A 24561-nucleotide genomic window follows, 5' to 3' on the forward strand; every position below is an offset into this window, starting at 1 on the left:
ACCACTATTTGTGTAATGACCTTCAGTCATTAAGTCACTCTTAAAAGCTCCTTATTTCAGACTTGCCTTTTAGAGATTTTACTGTTGGTTTAATATTTTTTCTGATTCTATTTGTTTATGATGATAATTTTAAAAATCCGTTTTCTTTAAGTCTGGTTTTTATTGCATTTAGAGATCTTTTCAAACTTGTTTTTAAAATAATGTTATAATAATTTTGGTTGTTATTATATTTTGAAGTTCAACAACTGATGCAGTTGCTGTACATTTCCTCCTCCTGTGATAAACCAAGAGGACAAATCAGTAACCGCCCCCCCCATTACCGGCGCCTCCTCTGTGACCCCCATTCTCGATGCAGCTGGTAAATATTTTTATATTGTTTTCCATTAGAAAAGTCGTGTTAAGCGGTCAGACGGCGCCTGGGAGTTCCCTGTCCTGTAAACAACAGAGAGGACCGTAAAACGCGGCGCCGTAAACTCGGGTCACACGGGAGAAGCAGCCTCGCTCGCAGTGGGTAAATATTTAAATCTGTGGCCTGAAATAGCGAGGGAGCTTCTTAGGGGCCAGTGGATGAGGGGAAAGTGTTCCTTTTAAGAGATCAGTATGTGGATAAACGTAGCACTTCCCACAGTGACGACAGGACACGTACCTCAGAGCTCCTTTCAGGATCCTCCGTCCCCACTAGGTTGTCTCTGAGGAGCTGCTGCAGGAGCTGCACCTGGGCCACGCTGAGGTACAAGTCCAGACTGCTCGTCACGTTCACCTCCAGAGAGTGGCCACACACCACCACCTCCTACACACGTGGAAGGGAGAGACGGAAGGTGGGTGGGAGAGCGAGGGGAAAAGACCTTCTAATACACACTAGGATAGTTTATGACCTTTGTCTTTTTTAACGTTGTATCCCCCCCTCTATTTTGTTACTTTGTAGCTAAGTTTGCGCCCTGCTTCCTCTCTCTCCTCTCCAGGGTCCCGCCCACAGCCAGCAGGTCAAACCTCCAACAGGATATCACTGTGGGTTCAACCACACACACACACACACACACACGCACACACACGGGCCAGACTACTGTGTAGACATAATCTATACCAACCAACTAGTTAAAAAAACTTAAAAGGACTGTTCAATGTATCCTAAATTAGTTTTTTATATTATCTCATCAAGGAGAAGTAGTAGAATCAGAATGTGAGGAATAAATCTGACACTGTGGATTACTTACAGGTGAAATATATGTGGCTCTAAGCCTAAAGTTGAGTCGACGTCCCCACAGTGTTTCATGTCAGTGAGACCACTGTTGGACCTTTTTTCCCCCCAAAAAACCCTTTAAGTATAAATTTGTGTTCCCGTCCAGAAAGTTGCAATCCTCAATCATTACTGAACCACAATTGTTTTGCATTTGGGTAAGTGTATTTTACTTCGGGCCCTCTGCAGTCGACTCTGGTAACATTGAAGTTATTTTAACTGGGACTGGTTCAGCTCATATTCCAATAGTGCCTGTTCATTTATTGTGACAGCGAAACAGGAAGCTATTCTTTTTCAAATCTGAACACATGTTGATGCTAAGCCTTCAGTTTATTCTTCCAATGACTGCTGGTTTCTTTGGTTCTGAGTGAAATTCTTTCTGTAGTCAGTCTGTCTGAACATCGCTTGCTCTCCATGTTTTAAACTCAGGAACATCTAATAGTAGAGAGGATGTTCTACAAGCTCAAAGGGTGGAAGACAATCAGATATGGAAAACATATGCCTTTTCATGGCAGATCTTGTATTTGATTATATCAATTTGAGCGTACATTCCATATTTAATCTAATGAATATTATCATTCTTACTAAAACATGTAGTAGTAGTAGTAGTAGCAGTTATTCTGCAAGCTCACAATACTACAGAATACAAAGTCAAAGAATGATAATGAATGCATTAATAAGTCAAAAATAAACAGCTGTTATGTTCATGTTTAAAGCGCATGAACGTCAACTAAAAGCAGTTAGTTGAAAAATAACTTTAGGACAAAAAGTGTTGTTACTTGCTCCAAGTCTCCATATGTCAGGGAATTATGCACCTCACATTGTGTGTGTGTCAGTGTAAACTATGGATGAGCTGTTACGCATTGTCAGGGGGCGCGTTAGCGTGGACGGACGAGGCATCAAAGCGGCAGGAAGTCTCAGGAAGCCGGGCCAGAAAACATCAGCTGTATAAGCAGAGAGGCTCTGAACTGTGCGGGTCAGAAGCCTCCATTACCCGGCGGACCGGGTGGAGGGAGTCTTAATGAGCAAGTTACTGTATGTTGCAGAGGCAGAGAGTAAATACTTGTGACAACTCACATAATCAATGTCTATTTTCATCTGGACTGTGAGAATAATGGTTACAATCCCTGTTTTAGCAGGCCGAGGTCAAAGGCCATGAATGGTAGGGTGTAAGTGGTGAATAAACCACACGACAGAGTAGATGAGGAATAATGTGCAACCTGCAACACTTTTCTTCTTTAAGCCGTCACACAAAATAACACGTATTTGCTTTTCATTAGCTGTTCAATCCATAGTTTGGACTACATGCTTCTTTCAGACTACTGGAAAGAAAACCTTGAATTCACCATTACGATCAAATGATTATCTTAATGTCAATAAAAAACTGTTTAACGAGATATCTATCTTTACTTTTGTGAATGCGTTTTTTACGGAGGAGATTATTCAGATACAATTCACAGCCTGTTAGTACAACATTTGATTATTGGCTTTTGACAGTGTTGATATGAATGTATTGTTTTGATATGATTTAAAAAGTGACTATCCAAAATCCCCTCAGTTACTTTTGACTCCACTATGTCTACAAAAATCAAACAGGAAGTGTGAACCTGCCTTTGTCTAATGTTCACATTTCAGATCTGGAAAGTAGCATACATTTAAAAAGGTAATTCCAAATTTTAATACATGAATATGACACTACAAATTGATGGATGTTCTTAATGTAAATAATCAACTGGCAAAGATGATCGTGCTGATGTCTGTTAGTTATATCACTCCCCATTCAAGGGGTATTACGGATCACTTACATTTTGGACCCACGGACATCCTAACTCTCCCTTTAAGCCCATCCCTGCATCCTCAGGACCACGGCCACTCTCTGACTTACTTTTGAACTCGCTGAAAGAGAAAGGTGTAAGCCAGATGGATAGAAGTTGGGTGGGCACTGACCTCTGCCTGTCCACAGTCAGGTGGCACATTCTTACTGAAGATGATCGCCGGGGCAGCAGTGACCCGGACAGAAAAGTCGGTGAGGATGGGCGTGAGGATGGCCCGCCGCTCTTGGTGCCTTCTGATACTGAGAGGAGACACACACGGGATTAAACAGTTGGTCACTAGGAACCTCATGTACAAAGCGAACTACTGAATTATCCTGTAGTTCCCTTTTGTTTGATTTTGACTCCCATTTCAGACTAGTGGAATACAAAATCTGGCAGGCCAAGCATTATTCCCATAGGTGAGTTTTAGGGAAAAGCTTCCTGGTGAAACACGTTTGAGGCGGGTGCTTGGATCCTGCATGGCCACAGAGACGGGGTGAGATGTTATTTGACAAGTCTCAATTGGGAACACCCCTTAATTGTATACACGAGATCAAATGGAGACCTTCTCACATCAGCCCTCCCCGTTTCCACTAATGTTCCTTCCCACAATCAAGTCATATTTGTGGGAACATTTGTTAGCAGTAAAACAAATATACATGGGGGCTTTACAAAGTGGTGTTAATTGCCACATCTGCTGCTATTAAAACAATCAAGCGATATGGCTTCCAATATTTACAGTTGGCCAAGATTATAAAAGGCCCTGTTTCTAGGTGGCCTAAAGTACAGTGCTTAACCAGCACCAATATCATATTCACTTGTGCTACACAAATGTGCATTACCAGTGCCCTTAAGGGATTATTTCCTGCCCCGGGCGCTCGAGGGAGGCCTTCATTTGGGAGGTGAAATGATCGGTGGGCCCAATTGCTGTTGGCTAATCTCCCTGCAGACAGGGATTGAAACATTGAGGGTCTGGTTGCAGGGGACAGGTGCTATCATTCACCAACGGGGCCGGGGAGCCTGGGGCCCGCTGGAACACAAAGAAGGGAAAGAATGACTGTGTTTTCCCGCAGAGCGGCACAGTGTGAACAGTAAGTGGAGATATCCGCGGCACTGGTACAAACAGGGAAACCTGCTGTAGGTGGCATGGGGGGGGAGGGGCGAGAGTTCACAGGTCTTCCCTTGGCCGGCAAATACACGCTGCAATGAGGACAGATCCTGTCAGTGGATCCAAGGCGCGGGGATTTCCTCAGGAAACCGCAACTATAAAACCGCCATGGTTCCAAAGCTGGAGAGAGAGTGGGTGAGGGGTAGGAGGTGCGGGGGGGGGATCAATGTAGGGAACGAGGCAAAGGTGTGAACTTTGGAAGTGTTGCGTGTCAAAACGTATTACAAGCAAGGCGGTGTGTTTCTGCGGGTGATTGCAGCGGACAAGTCAAGCTGTGAACTTGACCCCCCCCCCTCTCCTCGGTGTGTTGGCGCATTCTCAATCACACGTTCATTTACGACGAGCTGGTGCTGCTGCTGCCGGCACAGCAGAGCCAAATTATCCAACGGAACCTCCGGTGGCTCCCGGTCTACGGCGAGGAGAGGGAGGAGCGAGGAAGCGACCGCAGCCACCTCGTGGCTTTGTGATTGGTTTGGAAGCCGAGGGCGAGGGTGAAAAACCCGTGGTTACAGCAGCAAATACCACTTTACTTGGTTTGAATCTCAACTTTCAAGAACACGAAAAGCGAAAGGGACGATGCTTGGACCATCTGATTATTAAATAATGAATCACTGTGACACTGTACACTGGCAACACGTCACACCAGAGGGACCTTTGCTACAGTGTGATACTGTTGAGCTGAATGTTATGTCATCTTGTAATCAAGTCCTGAATAGAAATCCAGACCTGCAGCTGTAGTACATCTAAAGAAAGTTGAGGCTACTTTGGCAAGCAGCATCTTCAGCCCAAAGTCTCACCTCATTGTCTGGGCCCGCCCGGCCCTCAGGGACAGTTGGCGAGTTGAAAAGAAGCGATGGCAAGTTTTTGGAGTTTGGACACACTTTGTCATTGAACTGATTAAGGAAGGGTAGGAAGTCAGTAGTAAGAGTCTAATGCAGAGGTCCACTGTTCAAAGGGCTATTTTACAGAGACCCTGAACGGCTAGCGGAGGGTCAAGACAGAGGAGGATTATGGGATAAATGGCGAATACTACTGAGCCCACAGTGGGAAAGTGAAACGAATCAGGGTGGTGAAAAAAACATCCTGTAGGTTCACTCCATTGTTTTGTTAAAAAGAAAAAAAGAATCACCTGTTTATTGAAGATGAAAGCAAACATGACTTCACCGTTACCACTTGAAATGAATGAATGAAAACGTTTAGGGAGAATACAGAGATTCTTGGAGTAGAGAAAATAGTTTAGATAATTCACAGATTCTCACTTAGGGCTGAAAAGTGTTTTGTTCCTGAATGAGGTAAATCAACTAACTCGTTTTTTGGGTTGAATAGATAGCTCACAGCAGAGAGCTGACAGAAAATTAGGGAGGGGAAGAAGCTGGGTGACATCCAACAAATCGGTTGTTCCAGTAAAAGATCTAACAGCTGAGGGCTCAGCTTCACCAGCAGGAGCAGCAGCAATTTATCATATCAAGCTGTGTGTGTGTGTGTGTGTGTGTGTGTAAGACACACAGTAAAACATATATCAGCGTGTGCATGTACTGTGCATTGGAGAGCTCGTTTGAGTGTGTCTTTGTGTGAAAGGTGTGTATTTCAGCCTGCATCCCTCCACACTCTGCTGACCCAAGGACACTTAGTCTGAATCAGGCCTGTGTTGGACCTATTTTAGTCGACAGGGAACAAGTTTGCAGTCGCTGTCTCGGATTCTGTGAGTTTTGGGCCTGTTCCCTCTCAAAACATGAGTGGAAAAAAGGATGTGGGGCCAAACAGGCTGTTACACTTGTGCTTGTTTTAGCTCCCGAGTCTATAAAGAAATGACGGGGTTTGTAATTATGACGGTGCATGGAGAGGCTCCACGATAGGGCGCTAACTCCGTAACTGCATGTTGCTCCCACATCAAGACTGATGAGATACACATTGAGACATTTTCAAAAGTGGATCACACACACATCACGTCAGTGGGGTGTAACAATTCCCCCCTTGCAGCAGTTACACCGGTTATGGTGTGCGAAGGTTATTCCAGTCATCACAAACATTTTAGACCTGGTTATAAATGTCACGTCCCGGTAGAAATACGTGGATTATTAAATGCCCAATGGTTCACTGTGCTGAGGGGTCTGCAGGTCGCCCTGACTAGGGGATGCCACAAGAGGAAAGTAAATATATTTTTATGGTGCTCTATTGTCCATGTTAGACCCACAAAGATTTTATTTTCCTGTTAGAGAAAAAAGAAAATGAAAAGAAATCTAAATTGTCGAGATCATTTTGTGTGTAAAAGACAAAAACTAATGAATGCGTTCCTGCTCCTGACCTGCTGGCCATGTTCCACTCCAGGGCCGGGTTCTGTGAGCTCCTCTCGCTCTCCGCAGACACCCCTCCTTTGGTTCCTTCCTTATCGGGCTTGAGCTGCTCCCACTGAGCCGTTCCGATGTTGATGCACTGGAGGTCCACCTGATACTGCCGGTCCTCCACCTCTGAACCCGGGTCACGCAGGATGCCCAGGTGCAGCGCCCGTCTAGAGAGGAGTAGAGGGGGAACAGACAGTGGTTGGATCTTTGAGAGGATGGCTTCATGTTGCAGGAGGTAACAAGCTGATGTCTCTAAATGTACCAAACAGGAGGAGAGGTAGTCAGTCGGCTATCCCGTACCAGTAAAAAGCTTCTGGCAGCAGGCCCTAACAAGTAAGGACGTCTTTCTTCCCTCTGCCTTCTCGTGGTTTAGAACTCCTTTTTACTGGATGATTTATGACTAAATCCAAGCCTCTGCTGCAGCCAGGCCTTTGGGTAAATAACCCTGAGGCCCTCAGGTGAAATCATCAAATATGCCAGCTTATCGTTGGCAGCAAACATGGCTCAAACCCTGGCTGGACGGCACAGTAGTCATACCGACCTCCCTCTTTTCTATTTTGGGGCTCCAGAACTCTTGTAAAGTATACACAACTGCGATATGGTAGCAGAGATGCAGAGATATGGTAAGGATTGGGCAGCGCTGTGCTAAAAAGTGATGTCATCTATTTTTGCCTTTCGAGAGACAACATCGAGGCAAAATTTGATGAGGCAGGAGGAATAATCAAAATTCAACATCTGCACATGACATCAGGGCTCTCGCTTCGTTATGATATGTTTATTTGTGCTGGTGAATTCAAATGATAGCTTATATGGTATAAATAAAGGCTCAAAATGGCTACAGATGTAGCGGCACCGTGAGTAGTTTTATTTGTTTCTGCAACGTCAATGGCAATTTTCATATAGCGCCCCCCTCTCTCCCCCCCGTCCCTTAGCCACGCTGGAGAGGCCTCTACCAGAGCGTGCTGTTATGACAATGCGCACCAAGTACAAAAACAATTGCAACGGGAGATCAGAGGTGTATAACTGGATTTATCTGGATTTGTTGACATACAAACAAGTGAAACAGATCCTTAATCAACATTTGGAACCACATTTATCAACACAGCACAACGCAAATCAAACCAAGAGCCCTGTAAGATTTGGGTGGGATGTGTCAGTCGAGATTCATTAGGGCTTTTGTAACAGTACCTCCATCACCCTCCCCAAACACTGAACGGTATTTTTCACATTAAACAAACCACAGTTACCTCATGTGCTTTCCAAATGATCTCTTTACTTGGGCTTATTTAGGAGACTCTTTTACTCATAATCAACATTACATGGGAGTCGGCGGGCCAAGTCTCCTGCGTTGCCGAGCCACGGGGTCATCACCGATGACATAAATAAATATGATAAACATTTGTCTTGGTCATGCAGCCAGTGGAAACCGACGTGATTTAATATCAAAAGACATATTTCAGCCAATCGCAGGAAACGAGAGAGCTTCACTTCTGACAAATGAGGAGGGGAGGAATTTTAGAAGTTCCCCTTGGGGTGCAATAATAATTGAAGCCAGATTTTCTTGTTGTACATGTGGGGGGAAAAACACTGCCTGGTTTGACATATTTGATTGGTCACGTGAAGACCACACGGCTCGGCCCGGGAGGAACCGGAGAACGTCCTGGGAGCGGAGCGGCAGGTGGAACGCGCCCTGCTGCCCGGGCACGCCGTGCCAGCATCACACATCTGCCCGCCTGTACCAACATGTGCGAAGCGTGGAGCAAAAGTGAAAATAACAAGTCATAAATGACATACTTGAGCAGATGAGGAAAAGCAAGGAGGGGAGGAGGGGGGGGGGGGGGGGGGGGGAAGGGAGAAAGAACATTTTTCTCAAACACAAGTACTTAGCTCTACCCTTGTTCCCAAGCCAACTTTTTTTTAATTGCAGGAAAAGACCACAGTAACATTATTTTTTACGACACAATTCTGCTATTTATAAAGAGTGGATCAAAAGGCTCTGCAGTGAGATTGCTCTGTTTCATGGCATCCACGGCTATTATTTCTAAAAAACATTTCTCCCTCTTCGGACATAATTTAAACCCCAATTTGAGTCTGAAAAAAAGCCACTGGGCCGATTTTTGCATCAGTGCTGAAATATGAGGGGTCTCGTCCAACAATATATCATGGCTCGAATTCAAAACCTCCATCCTACTCAAGGCCTGCAGTGGGAAACGGCAGGCGGAGGAGCGGAGGCATGGCAGTGCTGTGGATCAGAACGCACGACTTGGAAAGAGCCATCCGCTGGTACTCCATCACCGCCAGACAATTAATGATGTTCAAATTCCTTTGAACACAAGATAGGCGGGCAAATTGAACAAATGGGCAATGAATCGCAAGTTATGTTCCTGTGTTTAGCATTCTTTGGGTCAGTGCATGCATCCATCACGGTTGGTGTTATTAAGAGGACGTGTGGGAGGACTGAGTGCTCCACATGAAGCCGATCAGGGTGCGCTGAAGTCGTAATAGGATTCAAGGAGGAACCTACTGGGCACGTGCAGAACTCTCATGTATTAGCTCCCCACAATGGGAACATACTGATGAAAATAACTTTGCTGCTGCACACAATTGGGCAGCGGCATCCAGACTGACCCGATTGGAGCGAATAAATTGCAAGAAAAATAAATGGGGAAAATAAGTGAGGGGGCCTGTTGAAAAGGAACAAAAGTGGAATCTTCAGGAGAGCCTGATTACAATGCAAAGTAGTTTGAAGGCTAACCTCGGTTCAAGGTAAAGCAAACCGCAGCGGGGTCTGCTCGAGGGCTCCGGGCCGGCCGTAGGAGTGGGGGAGCGGTGGGCTGTGTTAGAGGGTTGGGGGGGGGGGGGGGGGGGGTTGATCCTGTGGGCCGGGCGTGTATTGTAGCCCCTTGGCTTTAAATGGCCTCCCACCTTCCTCTCCCAAGCTCCATCCACACCCCCTCCCGCTCCCGCCCACAGCCCCCTCCCCAGGCCAATAGGGGCAGGAAGCAGCAGGGTAATACCGAGCGCCGCTGGCTTCTGGATCTCGTCACTCCGAAACCCGCAACCTAAACCCTCAACCCCTCGGACCGGTTTTTCACTCCATTTCCCCCAACAATCACATGCAATACATGTCTGCTTACACGTTCAACAGAGGCAGGACTCCATGGAAGTGTGTGTGTGTGTGTGTGTTTAAGAGCTTCTGCTCTCCTGGTGGAACATACACACACCGAGGAGAAGTCATTCGGACGAGTCCGCTTTAATTAGGTTTGTACGGACACATGTGCTAAAGTGTTCTTTGTTTTGAGCAGACCTCAACTACTGTATATTTGAACTGTAAGAGCAGCGGCTACGTGAAATCATTTGCCGTGTCAATCCATTTTGCGGTGGAAGGGGAGAAGAGGTTTAGTGCCTGACCGGCACCAACAGCATCACCCGCCGATAAATTCCAGTTGTTCAATTGAGGTTTTGATGTCCCTCTAATGTAATGAGCAGAACACTGTTAGCACCCCGCGGAGCTTGTGATGTGGAAAGCTGAACAGTGGCTTTAAGCGCAGTCCCACTGGACCTGTGTGTGCGCGCTCACAAGCATTATGATTCATTCAGTTAAGCGCCCCTTGCCTACTGTGGCCCGCTCTGAATTGCCAGAAAATGGCCGACTTGTGAGCTGCGGATTTATGACCCCAGTCAAGTTCAATTGCTGTTAATTTGCATTTACCAATTATAGTAATTAGAGCTCTGAATTAGTACGGGGAGCAGCCCTCGCAGCAAGGGGGGGGGGGGAAGGATGGCGGGGAACGTGGCGAGTGAGTGCGAGTCCAGGGATGTTCAAACTGATGGTTTTGATCACTGGAGCTTTTTATTCAACAGGAGTCAAACACAGTGACAAGAACAACAATATACACTAAACAGCACTCCACACTTGTCACAGTTGGCAATAACAAGGTACTTACTCCAGCGTGCGTTTAAACCAGGTCCAACCTATAGCTAACTGTGTTCGTCCCTCTCTCTGGCACAATACTCAGTAAACACTTGCCGCGCCTTGGCTTTGATCGAGCGACACATTCCCACGACAGAAAGGGAATAATCCATTCAGCATTACTCATCCTCCCTGCTGCTCCCAACAGAAGCCTGTGATTAATTAGGCTGATTGCACTTTAAAGACACACATACTCAAACACTTAAATCATATTTACACTAGATGTAAGGAGGAAACTAGTACTTCCATATACAAGTAGGGCCGAGCTGGAGCACGTAGCCCCCCTCAGGAGACAGGAGAAGGCTGTCGGTTTACAATGTCAGTGTTTGCACTTTGGTTTCAACATATCTTAATCACAGGACTCATTTATCTCCCACTGCGTTTACATGTCAGAGCGGGTCCATCGTTGGCACTGTTGGTATTGGAAATGTTTAACAGGTTGCTGTACTTTTTATAGGCTCACAAGCTACACAAGCTCAAAACAACCTCCCACCAAACCATGTTTCATCCAGCTTCATCCGGCGTGCACACAAGCTGCCCCTTTGAAAAAAAATGAAGATGCTGATCTTTGATCAGATAGTGGATGAATGCTCATTGTTCCAACACATTGTAAGAAATTAGGTTTTTTTTTAAAGACGCTGTATCAGATATCCTTGGCTGCAGATCACACGGGGAGTCCGAGGTACTCTGCAGTTCGTCCCAGCTAATAGCATTATGAGGGCCTTTTATTGAAACGCACAGATGTTGTCCTGCTCCTGTTCTGCTTCACACACACAACGGCCTGTTTAGCCTTAACTGTGTAGCTGGAAGCACAGAACATTCCTGTGCAACCAGGGACAGATATTCAGAGGCTTCTTTGCAGCGCAGACTTCTAGCTGGACTCCTTCCTGCAGTAGACATGTTTCTGCACTGAATCTACTGGAGGAGGCACCTTGGGTTCAGCTGAAGCTGTGCTTTCTGCTGAAAAGGTTTGCTTGTGACCGATGGCATACATCAGTCAAATTGTCATGATTAGCATTTGAAATATTGAGTTATTTCATTTGGAAGGTGACAGTGAACTTTGATCACCACATTCTAATCCAAGTGGACCTCCGTGCCAACCTTGATGAAAATCAGTATCTGAGACAGTGATTGAACTAACCGGGCCGGACGTACAAAAGGACAATCGGAAAACAGGACAATGTAAATAGTACACTTCTCCCAGTCTGTGTGTACTTGTAGGAAAGTGGGCCGGTGCTTGTTAGATCAGTTCCTCTCTGCAGATTGGACACGCTTCCTCCTGGTCCGGCCTTTATAAAACATGTCAGAGCCCCAGCAGCGGGTCCCTGGCGCAGAGGTGTGAAGGGAAAAGACTTCCTCAGACTTCGGATTGAAAACACATTTTGTGTCCCCACAGTGATGTAACCACCCCACTCCCGCTGTTTTAATTGGAGAGGCCTTATCTGATGGCTGGAGTAGATGATTCCCAACTGGCTGCAGTGAAGGAACATGGCAGCGGTATATAGACAAGGGTCTGGCTTGGGCTCACATGCTGTCATCTTCATCAAGCTAAAGAAGAACAGCCACACACCTCAATGCTACTTTTACACTTATTAAAGGAAAAGTAGTCCTTCTTGTTGTGAAGAATCCAGATTGGAAGTCCATGGTCTCAAAAAGCATCTCTTCCAGCTCACACAGCAGGTTGAGGATAATTGATGACCCGGCGAGAGCAGCACTGTTACAGCTGCGCCTCACAATGCCGCATGAGACGTCAGCAAACACATGGAGCAGCGGCGCACACTCTTAGCACGGCCTAATCTTTCCGCTTACAAACCGCCAGGCACACCACGCGCTGCCAGGACGATACGCCTAAAAGACCCGCAGTATACGCTTGGCTCTGTGATCCGGAGTCTCCAGCCGAGATGGTTACTCTCCTCACAGCATTCCTCCTGATTTACTCCTGCGCATAAATTCTCCAGTTGGTGCTGCGTTTTATGGAGCTGTAAAATTAGGCCCACTTTATGGATGCAACAGCACCAACCACTACTGCTTTTTTCCCCACTTGATATTGATTAAGCTCTTCGGTGTTGCCAAGCTGGTTCACATTAGTGAGTCGCACATGTTTCTCTTTTCTCTGGAAGATGCTCCTTTCTATCTGTAAGAGTGAGGTTCTTTTGGCAGAGCGCTTCCGAGTTGATTACACGTTTATTTACAGCAATTATTGAATTCTGACATTGTGTTTAAAACAACGAGATTGCATATCAAGGCCTTATCCTCCTTTGGATAAAGACATGAACATTTTTCCTAAACAAAGTCATGGGGAGTGATGGCCATGTTTGATTATGGTTAACGTGCGCTACAGGTTTAGTAGACGAGCTGAACAAACATGTAATGGGATAGCTAAAACAGTAGGTCCTTGCTCGCCTTGACCTTAAACAACACGTTGTTCCAAGTCAGATTCCCCCACAGCAAACCCAGGCGGAATGAAACAGAATACAACGAGGCGCTGCTGAAGCCCCCACATAATGGAATGAAAAACGTATGTCCAAATCACAGGCTTTGAGTACGAGGGCAGCTTAGCAGCCCCTGGTGCGGCGCCGAGCTGCTTCTCATGAGATAGCGTCCAAATACTTCTATGTCAGCAAAGAACAAAAACAGCATCAAATAATTACAATAATGTGGGGCACACATGCTTCCTGCATCGGCTAATTCTTCCTCCTCTGTAAACCGCTGCGTGAGCCAGTGTTTATAATTCTGAAGCGGATCTCGCATTCATCCAAACCGCCGAGTGTATTTATACAAAGTGACATTTCTGTATGGGATACCACCCTCCCCCCCCGCCTTCTCTGAACGAGGAAGTCGCATGGGGCGGGGCGCGGGGCGGGTGGTGCTGATGATTTGGGGGCGGGAGGGAAGAATGGAGAAAAGTTGGTGAAGCAAAAGGGAAACATAATGTATATAGATGTAGATGGAAAGGAGAAAATTCCAGATGTCACAAATGAAGGTGACTTACAGTAAGCCGTCGACTTTTTGAACCTGCCGGATGGTTTGTTACATCGGACCATCTGAGACTTTGGTTCTTTCCAAGGTATGTGGCAGGTGGCTGAAAGAACCGTTATCTAAGCCCCCTCTACAGACAGAATGACCGTTGCTATCAGTGTTCCTCTCTGCTCCTCCTTCACTGAGGAAACACTCTCCACTTCCATTGCAACCCTTACGTGCTGTGGAGAACGTACGGCACCTCTTTGAGTCGTGTCTCACGAGACACGCTCCTAGCTGCGAGACTCTTCCATGTTGTGGATTACTGGGCACCAGCATGAAAGCAGGAGATAAAAGGACAATATACTCAAGAGATGCAAGTAAACTCTTCCACTTCAAAGTATCAGGGAACATGGCAACACAAATCCTTCTCCAAATCGTTCACATGCTGCTATCTGTCATCACACCAATCCCACTGCTTTATCTGAGAGTGGACTGATCCGACCACTCAGGTTCAACGAGGAAAAAGCTCTCATTTCCTTAAGAACAGAGGGAGGAAGCCGATGAAAGAGATTAGGAGTAATGCAGAGAAACGCGACATTAGAGGAGGTGTGGCCAGAGTGAAAGGCCCTCGACAGGTCGCAGAAATGGCCGCCAAACAACACGTGGAGAGAATGAAGGCTGCATTCAATCAGCCTCTTCTGGAGCCCTCTGAGCGTCGGCCTGAGCCTGCAACTCCTTTCAATGCGGAGGAAGAAAGACGCACAATGGCAGAAGCAGAACAAGAAAAGATCATCTTTACACGATCACCTCTCAGTGTCCCCCCTCTCCTCCCCTGCCAGCCAGTGTTTTGGTACACCGACTCCAGAACAGTGAGGGGGAAGTGGCCCCTAAGGGCCGGGCTCCTGACAGAACCACAACTCTAAACAGGCAGCGCTGTGAAAATATGGCATTCGAACAACACCGTGCCAAGACTTTCTGACCACCATACTGACATCCAAAACAGCTGCGGGGCCTGAGAACATTTAATGGGAATAATACTAACAGAGAGAAAGAAACGGACACGGGGGGGGGGGGGAGAAAAAAGGGATATAAATATTATATAGTAGCAGGAGGGGAGTCCAAAATCAAAAACATGCAAAAACAGAGGTCAGACAGTGTCTGCGTTGAGCTGGAGAACCAAAGGGGCCTTGTTTTTACCAGAAGGAACCCAGAGACAGACGTGAGCTTCTACCAAAAGATAATGACCGGAGCGGACACAATGACATGTGGCGTGAAGGAAGCTGTAGAACTACTGTGTCTGCACAGAGAACAGTCCAGGTGTGGAGAATTAGAGGAGATGGACCATCAAGCGGGGCAGTGCTCCCGACTCTTTCCTGTCGCCCCCAGTGGAAGGAAATGCTCTCCAGCATCCTGTGAGCTGAGCAGAGAGGACACCAGAGTGAAGCGCGAGGTGAAGGACAGGGGAGGGCACGTGTTCTCTGATGACAGTGTAGAAACACGACGGAGGGGAGGGGCTCAACAGAGAAGGTCATACACACACATAAACGTCTCTTTGATGACACCGAGTTACTGGACACTTTCTGCTCTCACACGGAACTCCCACTTCCAACATGGTCACATGACACAATGCACAAATAGGCCTTTTTTCTCTGGAGGGCTTCAGTGCCCCATCAGTACTCACTTATCACAGAGTACTGATGTCTATGGAAAGAATACTGTGAAGGAAGGGGACATGACACTTGTGACAGGTCAGACAATGGGACACAGTGACTGTAAGTGTGTGTGTGTGTGTAATAATGGGTTGTCAGCAGTAGCATGAAAAGCAGCATGTATCAGTAAGTTCCTCAGTGGAACTTCAGTCCAAAGCAGTCTGAGGATTGAGCACAGGTCAGAAAGAAAAAAACCCAACAGCAAATCAACCTCAAAAAAAGAAGAAATGTGCAGATACTACAAATATCCAGAGCCACAGCCACTGTCAAAGCACAGGCTCCAGTAATCAGAGGCACATTAGGACACCAGAAGGCCCAAGCAGACCTGGAAGAACCCAGACGTGCCACTGAGGGTGTCCTGAAATGAAAATGTCCGACCATTGGCACAACTTGCCTCCATTCCTCAGCTGTGACGAGGAGCCAGTGTTTAAAGCATCATTGTTCCCCTCCTGGATATTTTTCCATCGCCTCCTCTATCAGCGCAGACAGCATTTGAAGGGCTTTGAACAATTTTCTTTTAGTTAGCCTGGTAATGGACTGATGCTATTAGCATTTTAACGAGAGATATTCTTTTCTGGGGGAGAGATCCAGCTGACAGACACATGTTGGACAGGCGGCTCATCGAGACTCACACACCACAAGCTGACAGGTCAGACTGAAACACACACACACACAAACAGGAGATGAACGATGGATACAGTATTCATGAAAGTCCACCTGGCCTTCACTCCCGCTGTGAGACGGTCCAATCACAGCATCCCTGTCAGAGCCGTGACAGCCTCACACCAACCACACAGGATGCCAGAACATCAACATGTCATGAGCCGGGGACAGAAAAGGAACTGAAACACAATCACGCTGAGCCTCCACTACACACATAGAAGCATACACCAAACGTATGCACTTCACACACTTGACAGGGTGACACCGGTAGAATGTGTGTATCCCATGCTGCAGGTTGCTGGTGTGGGTGTATTCTTAGAAGCCTTGCATCCTGCTTCAGGATGGACCATTTACACTCACAATGAGGGAGAGCTGAGGGATGATCCCTCTCGCCACGGTCAGCAGGCATGCCCGACCTGATTGACAGCAGCTTGCCAAAACACCATGAGGGCCTTTCCCGTGGAGCTTTGATTTGAGGTCCGCCGCCAATAAAAGAAACGTTAACTCTGCCTTCAAAAGCTGACATGCAGACACATGCGGAAAGGAATCTTCCAATGTCCACTCAGCAGATAAAAAGATAACCAGAATTTCCAGGACCGCCCCTTGTATCAGATCCTGACCATCATTTGCTAAATGAACATCATGCTGTAACAACAAATTGAGACCATAATCTCATTTTTACAATGTTTTTAAGGGAATAAATGAAGAGAGGAGTGGAGTCATTATTTTTAGCCTGAGATGGATATTTCTTTGATGTAATTTCATGTCAAGAAACGTTGGAAAGTGTTGAGGCTGTTTTAGACTAAAGAGCCCAGAGAAGAACCTATCAACAATAGCTGCTCCACTGTGGGCCGAATAAGAAATACGTTGTGCTTTTACTTGTTTGATTCCCCTGTGGCGAGCGCTACCACCCCCCCCCCCCCCCCCCCCCCTTTTTCCTCGGCTCCGGCACATTACATCGTGAGCATAAGATGGCCATAAAAATGTATAGCACGGCCCGGGCTCGGGTTCTCTCCTAATCCCCCTAAACCTCTAACTGCAGGCCGAGGAATACAAGTGTTGTGGCGCAATCTTCTCACAGAGCAGAGGGCCCTGAGAATAACTTCACAGAGGCCACAGATATTTATGGAATGAACCACAGGCTGTACACAGAAGTCAGCAGAGACCACAACACAGCACCCAAGACGCTGTATACAGCTCCACGCTCATATGCGCTGCAAAGTGCGGCGCTGCGGTCAGGAGCTCTCCAATGAGAGATAAGTGGAATTACAGGGATGGCGAAGATCAAATATCATATATAGATAAATAGAGGCAGCAATAAATCATTGATTTTATTACCCATATGAGCTGTAGTTGTAATTTGTCTCTAGTCGGAGGTAGGGGTTGACTTGACTGAGCGCGGCGGTCAGGTACTCAAATCAAAGATCGAATCCACAAACATTTGTCTGGTTTCCTCTTGTAACATTAGCCCCATAAACCCAAACCTAGTCCCTCTCTCTCTCTCAAAATGGCGTAGCCCCAGCCTGCCCTTCCAGGAAATCAGGTCACATGATATGCTGGCTGCGTCCCGCGGGGAACCGAGGAGTCCATCCATCACACCAGTTCCCACTGAAACAAACGACAAATATCCCTTTGTGGAGGGGAGAGAAAAGGTGAAGCGGGATACATTCCCCCCCTCAAAGCCACAGCGGTATCCAGTGGTTGAGTCTAAACTTCCTGTTCGCATTACGACACGTTGTCCAGAGGACAGTTTCAACGCTTTACTGCCGGATCGGCGCTGGCCATCCTCTCTGGATCCCAAACATAAATTACCAGGCGAGCTTTAATAAAAGGGGGTGTATGACTCACTGTGGGCAATGGCTGTCCCCCGTTCTTAAACAATTTGATGATGCATTAATCCAGAGTGTCAGGGCCATGTGATATATATATGCGCTGCGTTTACCAGCACCAGGTGTTTCATTCGCTGGACACTATGTTTATGCAGACTGACCCTCGGATCCCTGCTTATTTAATCTTCTTCTTCCTCTGTAGGAGAGAGGGGGACGATGGGCGTACAATGACAGCGAGAGAGGAGAAAGGGAGGGAAACAAATACAGCCCAAAGATTTACCCCTCACAAGATGAGGTGAAGCTCTCATCATCTTGGTAGGATGTCTCCCCAGCCCTGACAGAGCGCAGCGGGGTGAGCTCTCAGAGGCCGTCTCGTTGAACAAATGTTTTGAATATTAGCTGCTTTACCTCTGTTTGACATAGGGTGGCCCGGAAAGGAGTCAGCGTTTTACACATCCGGCTCACTTGTTTTGTGGTCGGTGGGTTTTATGAATGGATTTATAGTTAAATGCCTAAAATTTTGTCAATAATCATTTGGCTTCAGAAAATTTAAGTTTGTGAGAAAAACACTTAAAAAAAAATCTTAAAAGCAGTATTCATTTGATAAGACTGATGTGTAAGGATCCAAAATGTTTGTTTGCAACACATCTTATTTTCTGTAATTATCCAAAGTCAACTGGAAAGACCCCATGGGCTTTGTGTAGGGAACCAGTAGCACCAGAACTCACTCTGTATGACTCCTCTGTTGGCTCGGCAATGTTTCGCCTGGTCCTCCTTCAAAGGTGAAGGACGACTGCTCAACGCAGACAATTAACGCAACATGCTACACTCACATTAAGGCAATGCTCTAGTATGTAATAATACTCAATCGCCACAGTTGTGCGTTAATGACATGCCAGGCGCGACTAAACCTGGGACTTGAGATCCTCTGATCAGAATAGATAGTGTAGAACAGTGTATGGTGTCACCGTGTGTGGGCCGAGCAGCTCCTCTCCGCCGCACCTCTTCCTTTTTGCTGGTGTAAGCAGACGGGGAAATGGGGCACTTGGCAGCAGACTGGAGTGAGTGATGAGGCAAGTGTGCACTGAAGCATCTAATGAATCCTTTGCTGGGAACTCTGGGGGCTTTTTTATGAGGACGAGAAAGATGTGGAGGAAGACAAGAGGGAGATCAGCTGAGAGCGTTAAAAAGAAAAAATAAGAATGGCATTTGAAATGAAAAAGAAAAGAATGGAACTGAGGCGCAGCTGTCAGAGACGAGTGAGAGGATCATTCTGTCCTACGCCTCAGTGGGAGGACGGGAGATTACGATGCGTAAAAGTGGCAGGGTCCACTGATCTTACAGAAGCAGCAGTAGAGCCCAGTGGCCGAGGTCTCTGCTGTCACCTGATGTGACCTTTATTCCACACCTGGCCTGTAAGTAATAAAGCCTGAAGCCAGGCCATAGCCCTGCCACTACGGAATGAACAATGACGAGATCTATTCATGTAAAAATACTACATACTATACTATATTTAGCTGAGAGTTTATATTAAATCTATACAGCACCAGTCAAAGGTTTGGTCACACTATGTTTCCAAACCATTTACTGTTACTGTAGCTTAAGTCGTTATTGACTGATTCAAACTGTCAAACTCTATTAACAGCGTTTAAATACTAGATGGACTTTATTTGTACTCAAAGCGCTTATACACATTGTGTACATACACTGTTGGCTACCATGCAAGGTACCACCTGCCCATCAGGACTCACACTAACCATTTAAACAGCAGCGTAGGCAATGTGAGGTTATGTGTCCCAAAATATCAAACTGCCAATTCTCTCAATGAAGGACTATGTTGCTCTACTATTAACTTGTTGCTTTTAGAGTATGCCAAGAGCAGACATAATGTTGAAATGCAAACTATAATTAGAAAGTTCATGTCTCTTTGAGAGCCCACAACGCACCAAAAGTATACCAACGCTTAATCCTGGACATGAAGACGGTCAAAATACGGATCCGATTTCTGTTGAAGGTAAACTGAAACAAGACTGCCCCCCAAACGTTTCTGAATCAGGTCAATCCCTTACTGCTCATTAGTAGGAGAGAGTAGTAGTACCCCCCCTCTCACAGGGTGCCAGGGAGTTTTATTGGTAACAGCAGGCTCCTGGCTTCAGCGGGCTGTGTTTATCTGCGGAGGGGAGATCCCCATCACAACCACTTATTAGGACATATATGTGGGCTCAGCCAGGCAGCCATTCAACAGCAATGAGGGGCTTGCTTACTGACCACAGCGTGTTGGGACTGGGACCAGTCCAACCGACACAAGAGCGACAGAGTGGGGAGGAAATAACAAATAGACATGGAGGAAATAAAGATATAAAATAATAGAACTTAAAAACATGGGAGACAACATCGGATGAGAAAAGAAAGTTTTTGTGAGAATAAGACACAGGAGGAGCCACATTGCCTTGTCCCATCGCCGCTGATGCAGGGGCTATGTCGCCGTTACCGTGGGAACGCAGGCAACGCGCGCTAATCCAAACAACAAAACAAAAACATATTTTACGGCGGCGGGATGCTCCCCCTGAGAGTCTCCCTAGGACCGGCCATGAGCTAACCCGACGGCTGTGTCATCGAGGTGTGGAGATGATGGGAAACTGTGAGACGCAAACACACAGAAACATGTGCAACACATGGATGCAAGCGTGGTAAACTCAATCATCACCATTTCTTCAGCATGCCTTGGAAAGAAATGATTCAACTGAGATGAATACATTTCTCCTTTGTTTATACAGCATAACTCATCTTCTTCTCAGTAACAGATTAAAAGGGTGGCCCAGTACATCCAAGCTCCTGTATTTACTGAGTTGAGTTGTCACGAACAGTAACAAGATTAAGAGATCAAAATATATATATAAACTAAGAAGAATGTGGGGTATGGTGGGATTTTAAAGATTTTCTTCCATTATTACACACAAAAATATCTATATTCAAAACCTGAAAATACAAAAAGGCAAGCATTCAATTTCATTTTTACAGTGGTTGATAAAAGGTTATTATTAGACAAAGATAATAGCCATTAGAAAAGGTGCACTCAATCTCCACGTGCTGCATGAAAAGACTGGTCCCCATTCACCCTGGCATACCAGAAGCTCTCTGCTGCGGTGGTCCATAAATGAAACAATCTCCTTGGATGAAAAAAAGCAGAAAAACAGAAAGAATGAGCGAAGTGGGGAGTAAAAAGATCTGTGAGATTTTTAGTGAGGGGCCCACACCACAAGAAAGCCAGGGGCCAAATGCATGCTGGACATTCCCCGATTCGGCGCTCACGTATTGGGAAGAAGCCCGCTTTTTTTTTTTTGTTGAAAGGAAGGAAAATGATTTCAGCTGTGTAAATTGACAGCGGCCTTGTAGCCGAAGACTGAGAGGGAGAAGGAGCCTAAAGCTCCGTGTCATAATTCCTGCTCGGGGGGGGGGGGGGGGGGGGGGGGGGGGGAGGGGGGAACAAGATTCAACATCACATGATCAAATGGAGCTGTGTTAATTGTTACCAAATGAACCCGGCGGAGGATAAAAGCTCAGCCCGAGCAACTTTACGGTCACAGAGGTTTATTTGACCTTCTTTGAGGAAATCCATCCGGGATAAATGATAAATACTCGCCGTGGCCCGGACGCGTGCAGGCTGGAGGGGAAGCTGGGGAGCTTTGAAGTGAGCCAGAGACTGGTGTTAGTTTGAGTAGCGTCGAGAAGCTCTCTCGTCAAGGTGTTTACACACACACGGGCTATTTTGGCCTTCACTCTTCGTCTTCACTCGCAGGGTGGCATTACGGCTAAGCCCGCCTTCAGCCGCCGCGAGGCGATCATTTCATGTACGGTAGACAATAACAGCGCGCCCGCTCGGATCAGTCATTCAATTATGACAACGGATGTAATTAGTGGCGAGCTTTAAACAGAACTGCAGCAAAGGGCTACCGGCGCTCACAGACATATTTCTCCCCGTGGCCACGGCTGGTTCCAGATTGTAAACACACATTGGTTTGCATGATTACAGACTCCCACTCAGACTTTCTCCACGCGACTTGGGGGAGCACACGCAGGGGATCCCTCGGCGCCGATGAAGCACGCTGCGGGGCTTCGGCCGGTCCCCGATCTCACGCTTATCAATCGTGACTGAATGGAGGGCAGATGTGAACGGGCCAAGGTGGCGAGGATAATGCACGGTTGGACGTGAACGAGTGGACACGGAGAGCGGTCAGACATAATTCCCGGGTTCCAACAGGGAAGTGGTGGCTCTTGGCTTCTGTGTGTGGAGGTCAAGCCAATGCAGGCGTGTTTGTGACAACAGTGTGCACAGGCACAGGGATGCGGCTGCCTGCCCTGCACATCTGGGTGTGAATGCATGTTGGTCCGGCTGTGTGCGTGCAGGAATGGGGGAGCTACTCGGTGGCGGGTTGGCATCCAGGCCAGTGGGGAGCGAGTCCATCCGTGCCTCTGAGCAGATGTTGGGACCACAGCCGCACGGGCTGCCGGCCCTCTAACTTCCACAGGCGGAGCATCACTGGCCAATATGGGGGTAGAATTGCATGGCTGGTCACACTGGGTTTTTGGAGCGTCATGAGAAAAAGTCTTTCCATGCCCACAACATGCTCATTTATCATCTGACATGATAACAACACGGCAGGCGCATCAACAAAATACATCTAGGGAACTGTTGCCGTGGAAACAGATTAGTCACTACCTATTAGCTCTGCTAACATGCCACAAAACTAAGAGCAAACATTTGAGCACAGTGTGGAACCGGAGGGGATGAAGAAAAAAACAGTAGCTATGGTTACTGATCAATACAATATCTGCACCCATAGATCAAACCAGCAAATGAGAGACTGGGAAGGAGATAGTTTGGCTGCTCTGGAAGACATTTGGATAACAAGTGTGTAGTCCTCTCCATGGATGCTTACAGATGGTCAGGCATGCCTCCCTGCATGTAATCTCCCTCCAAGTGACACTTCCGCCGACCAAAAGGCCTCCTTTTGTTGACCTATTATTTTTCTTTTCCTCCACTTCACGTCTTATGTCAGCTCACATCTCACTTGCAGCTGCACAAAGCATTTGGCACCACTTTTATCTCCCCCATTACATGTGTTTGCCAGCTCTGTATCTGACCGATCACACACACGCTCTGTCTGACACACACACACACACACACGCTGTGGTTTTAGAGTCAGCTATGACACAATCCAGATTCTTATAGCTGCCTAGAGGAAGGAAAATGTGTTTTGTGCAGCTATTTCCCTCAGAAGTCCAGATTTTCCCTGCCTAGTTGCTTTGATCCACATGGCATGGTGGTGGAGCAGGAGGGTTCGGGGGGCTTGTGTCAACAGTCTGGCTGGAGGCCCCCTGAGGTGTCACTCACTGCTGCCTGTCACTGCTGCGGCAGCTTAAACGCTACGTGGCGCTGTCACTCGCTTTGGCCCGAAACCAGCCGTAGTACTGCCCCCCTGACACCATAACACACTTGCCTCACAGCTTTTATGGAGTGCGAGTTGAGGTCAAGACAAATTTGAATGGCACCTTCAATGGACTGTGGTCAAATAGCGAGTGTTGTGGTGGTCTAATTCAACCGGCCTCATATTTTATTTTCAGGGAACAATGTCAGAAAGCTGTGTGAGCGCGAGGAGATGTAATATTAATGTAATACCAGAAGAGGTGTCGGAAACCCAAAAGTTCCAACGGGAAAAAGAGGGAGAGGGAGACTGTGAGGTAGACTGCGTCTTAAATATCTTGCACATTTGCTTGAAGCTACAGAAGCCATCCGGTAGTCCATATTTTAAGTGTGTTTATGACAAGAACAGGTGAGGAAAAGATCATCATTTTTTACCTTTTGGGGTTTATTGTTGGGGAGGATGTCAGGCCTACATCTTCATTCTTTCTACCCACATGGTACATATATAATGTGGTACCAAGTTAAGAAAGCTTTCGTACCTATTTAGATCTTGAGGTAAACTTTCTTTTCACCTTTTCTTCGAGGGAAAACAAATTAATGAATGTACTAAAATGATCCTGGGCAAAGTTTTTCAGATTAGTCCTAGAAAATGGATGAACAGAGTTCAATTGTCTCCAAGCAGCTGAACTGCAGACGTCCATACAGGATGTGCGAACAGAAGAGAAATAAAATAATGTGTGACTGACGGTAACATTTTGTTATACTAGTTAGAATTCACCTTCACAAAAGACAACATCTCCTGTGATTCACCTGAACAAAAGGCATTGCTAACTTTATTATTGATTTCATGTTGGTAACATTGATCATCCATTCATTGCCGATCAGAGCTTGTAGTGAGGAGAGTTTGTCTTACTGGTAGATGTCCTTTCTCAGCACGGTGCGCGTCAGAGGGTTATCAGCCTGAGGAGCCATGCTGAGGGAGCCCAGCTTTAGGACCAGGGTGTCCTCTCTTTTCACCTGGGGATCTAGTGGGACACAATCAGATAAAGGGGGGACGTTATTATGTACACCTGCACAATCCATTGCTGTTCAAAGCAACAGTTCTGCAATCAATTCTACCTCAAGAAAGTTCATGTTTTGCTGAGCGTAGTCTTTCATTTCATTATTGATTATTGAGCTGCAGTATTGTTGTACGGAACCATATTATATTGAGAGGTGTCTTGTTATTTGCTCCTCTCTATGTGTCGAGCAGAATATTAGATAACACCTCTCGATAAAGTGCAGAAAAGTATCTATAAATCTATAAAGTACTAATTTACAAATGCTTAAACACAGCCATGGCACTCATGATACACAAAAATACTTCAATAATGTGGGTCGTGAAGACAGACACACACACAGAACCCTGCCTTCCCGCTGTTCGCCATTTCTATAGATGAA

The 24561-nt window shown here is 46.5% G+C and overlaps 1 protein-coding gene across 3 annotated transcripts in view; it reads right to left on the reverse strand.

Moving 5' to 3' along the window:
* The window catches only part of LOC119197296 (intermembrane lipid transfer protein VPS13B-like), a 265877-nt gene that overhangs the window by 89390 nt on the left and 151926 nt on the right, over positions 1-24561 (reverse strand). For all 3 annotated transcript variants that reach the window (XM_062565592.1, XM_037453487.2, XM_062565593.1), the window contains exons 31-34: positions 24035-24146; positions 6525-6728; positions 3185-3311; positions 647-790 (exon numbers count right to left, since the gene is read on the reverse strand). In XM_062565592.1, coding sequence (XP_062421576.1) covers positions 647-790; positions 3185-3311; positions 6525-6728; positions 24035-24146 — 587 coding nt within the window. The remainder of the gene's footprint in view (positions 1-646; positions 791-3184; positions 3312-6524; positions 6729-24034; positions 24147-24561) is intronic.

The sequence above is a fragment of the Pungitius pungitius genome, chromosome 11 (genome assembly GCF_949316345.1).
Source record: "Pungitius pungitius chromosome 11, fPunPun2.1, whole genome shotgun sequence".
Taxonomy (NCBI): domain Eukaryota; kingdom Metazoa; phylum Chordata; class Actinopteri; order Perciformes; family Gasterosteidae; genus Pungitius; species Pungitius pungitius.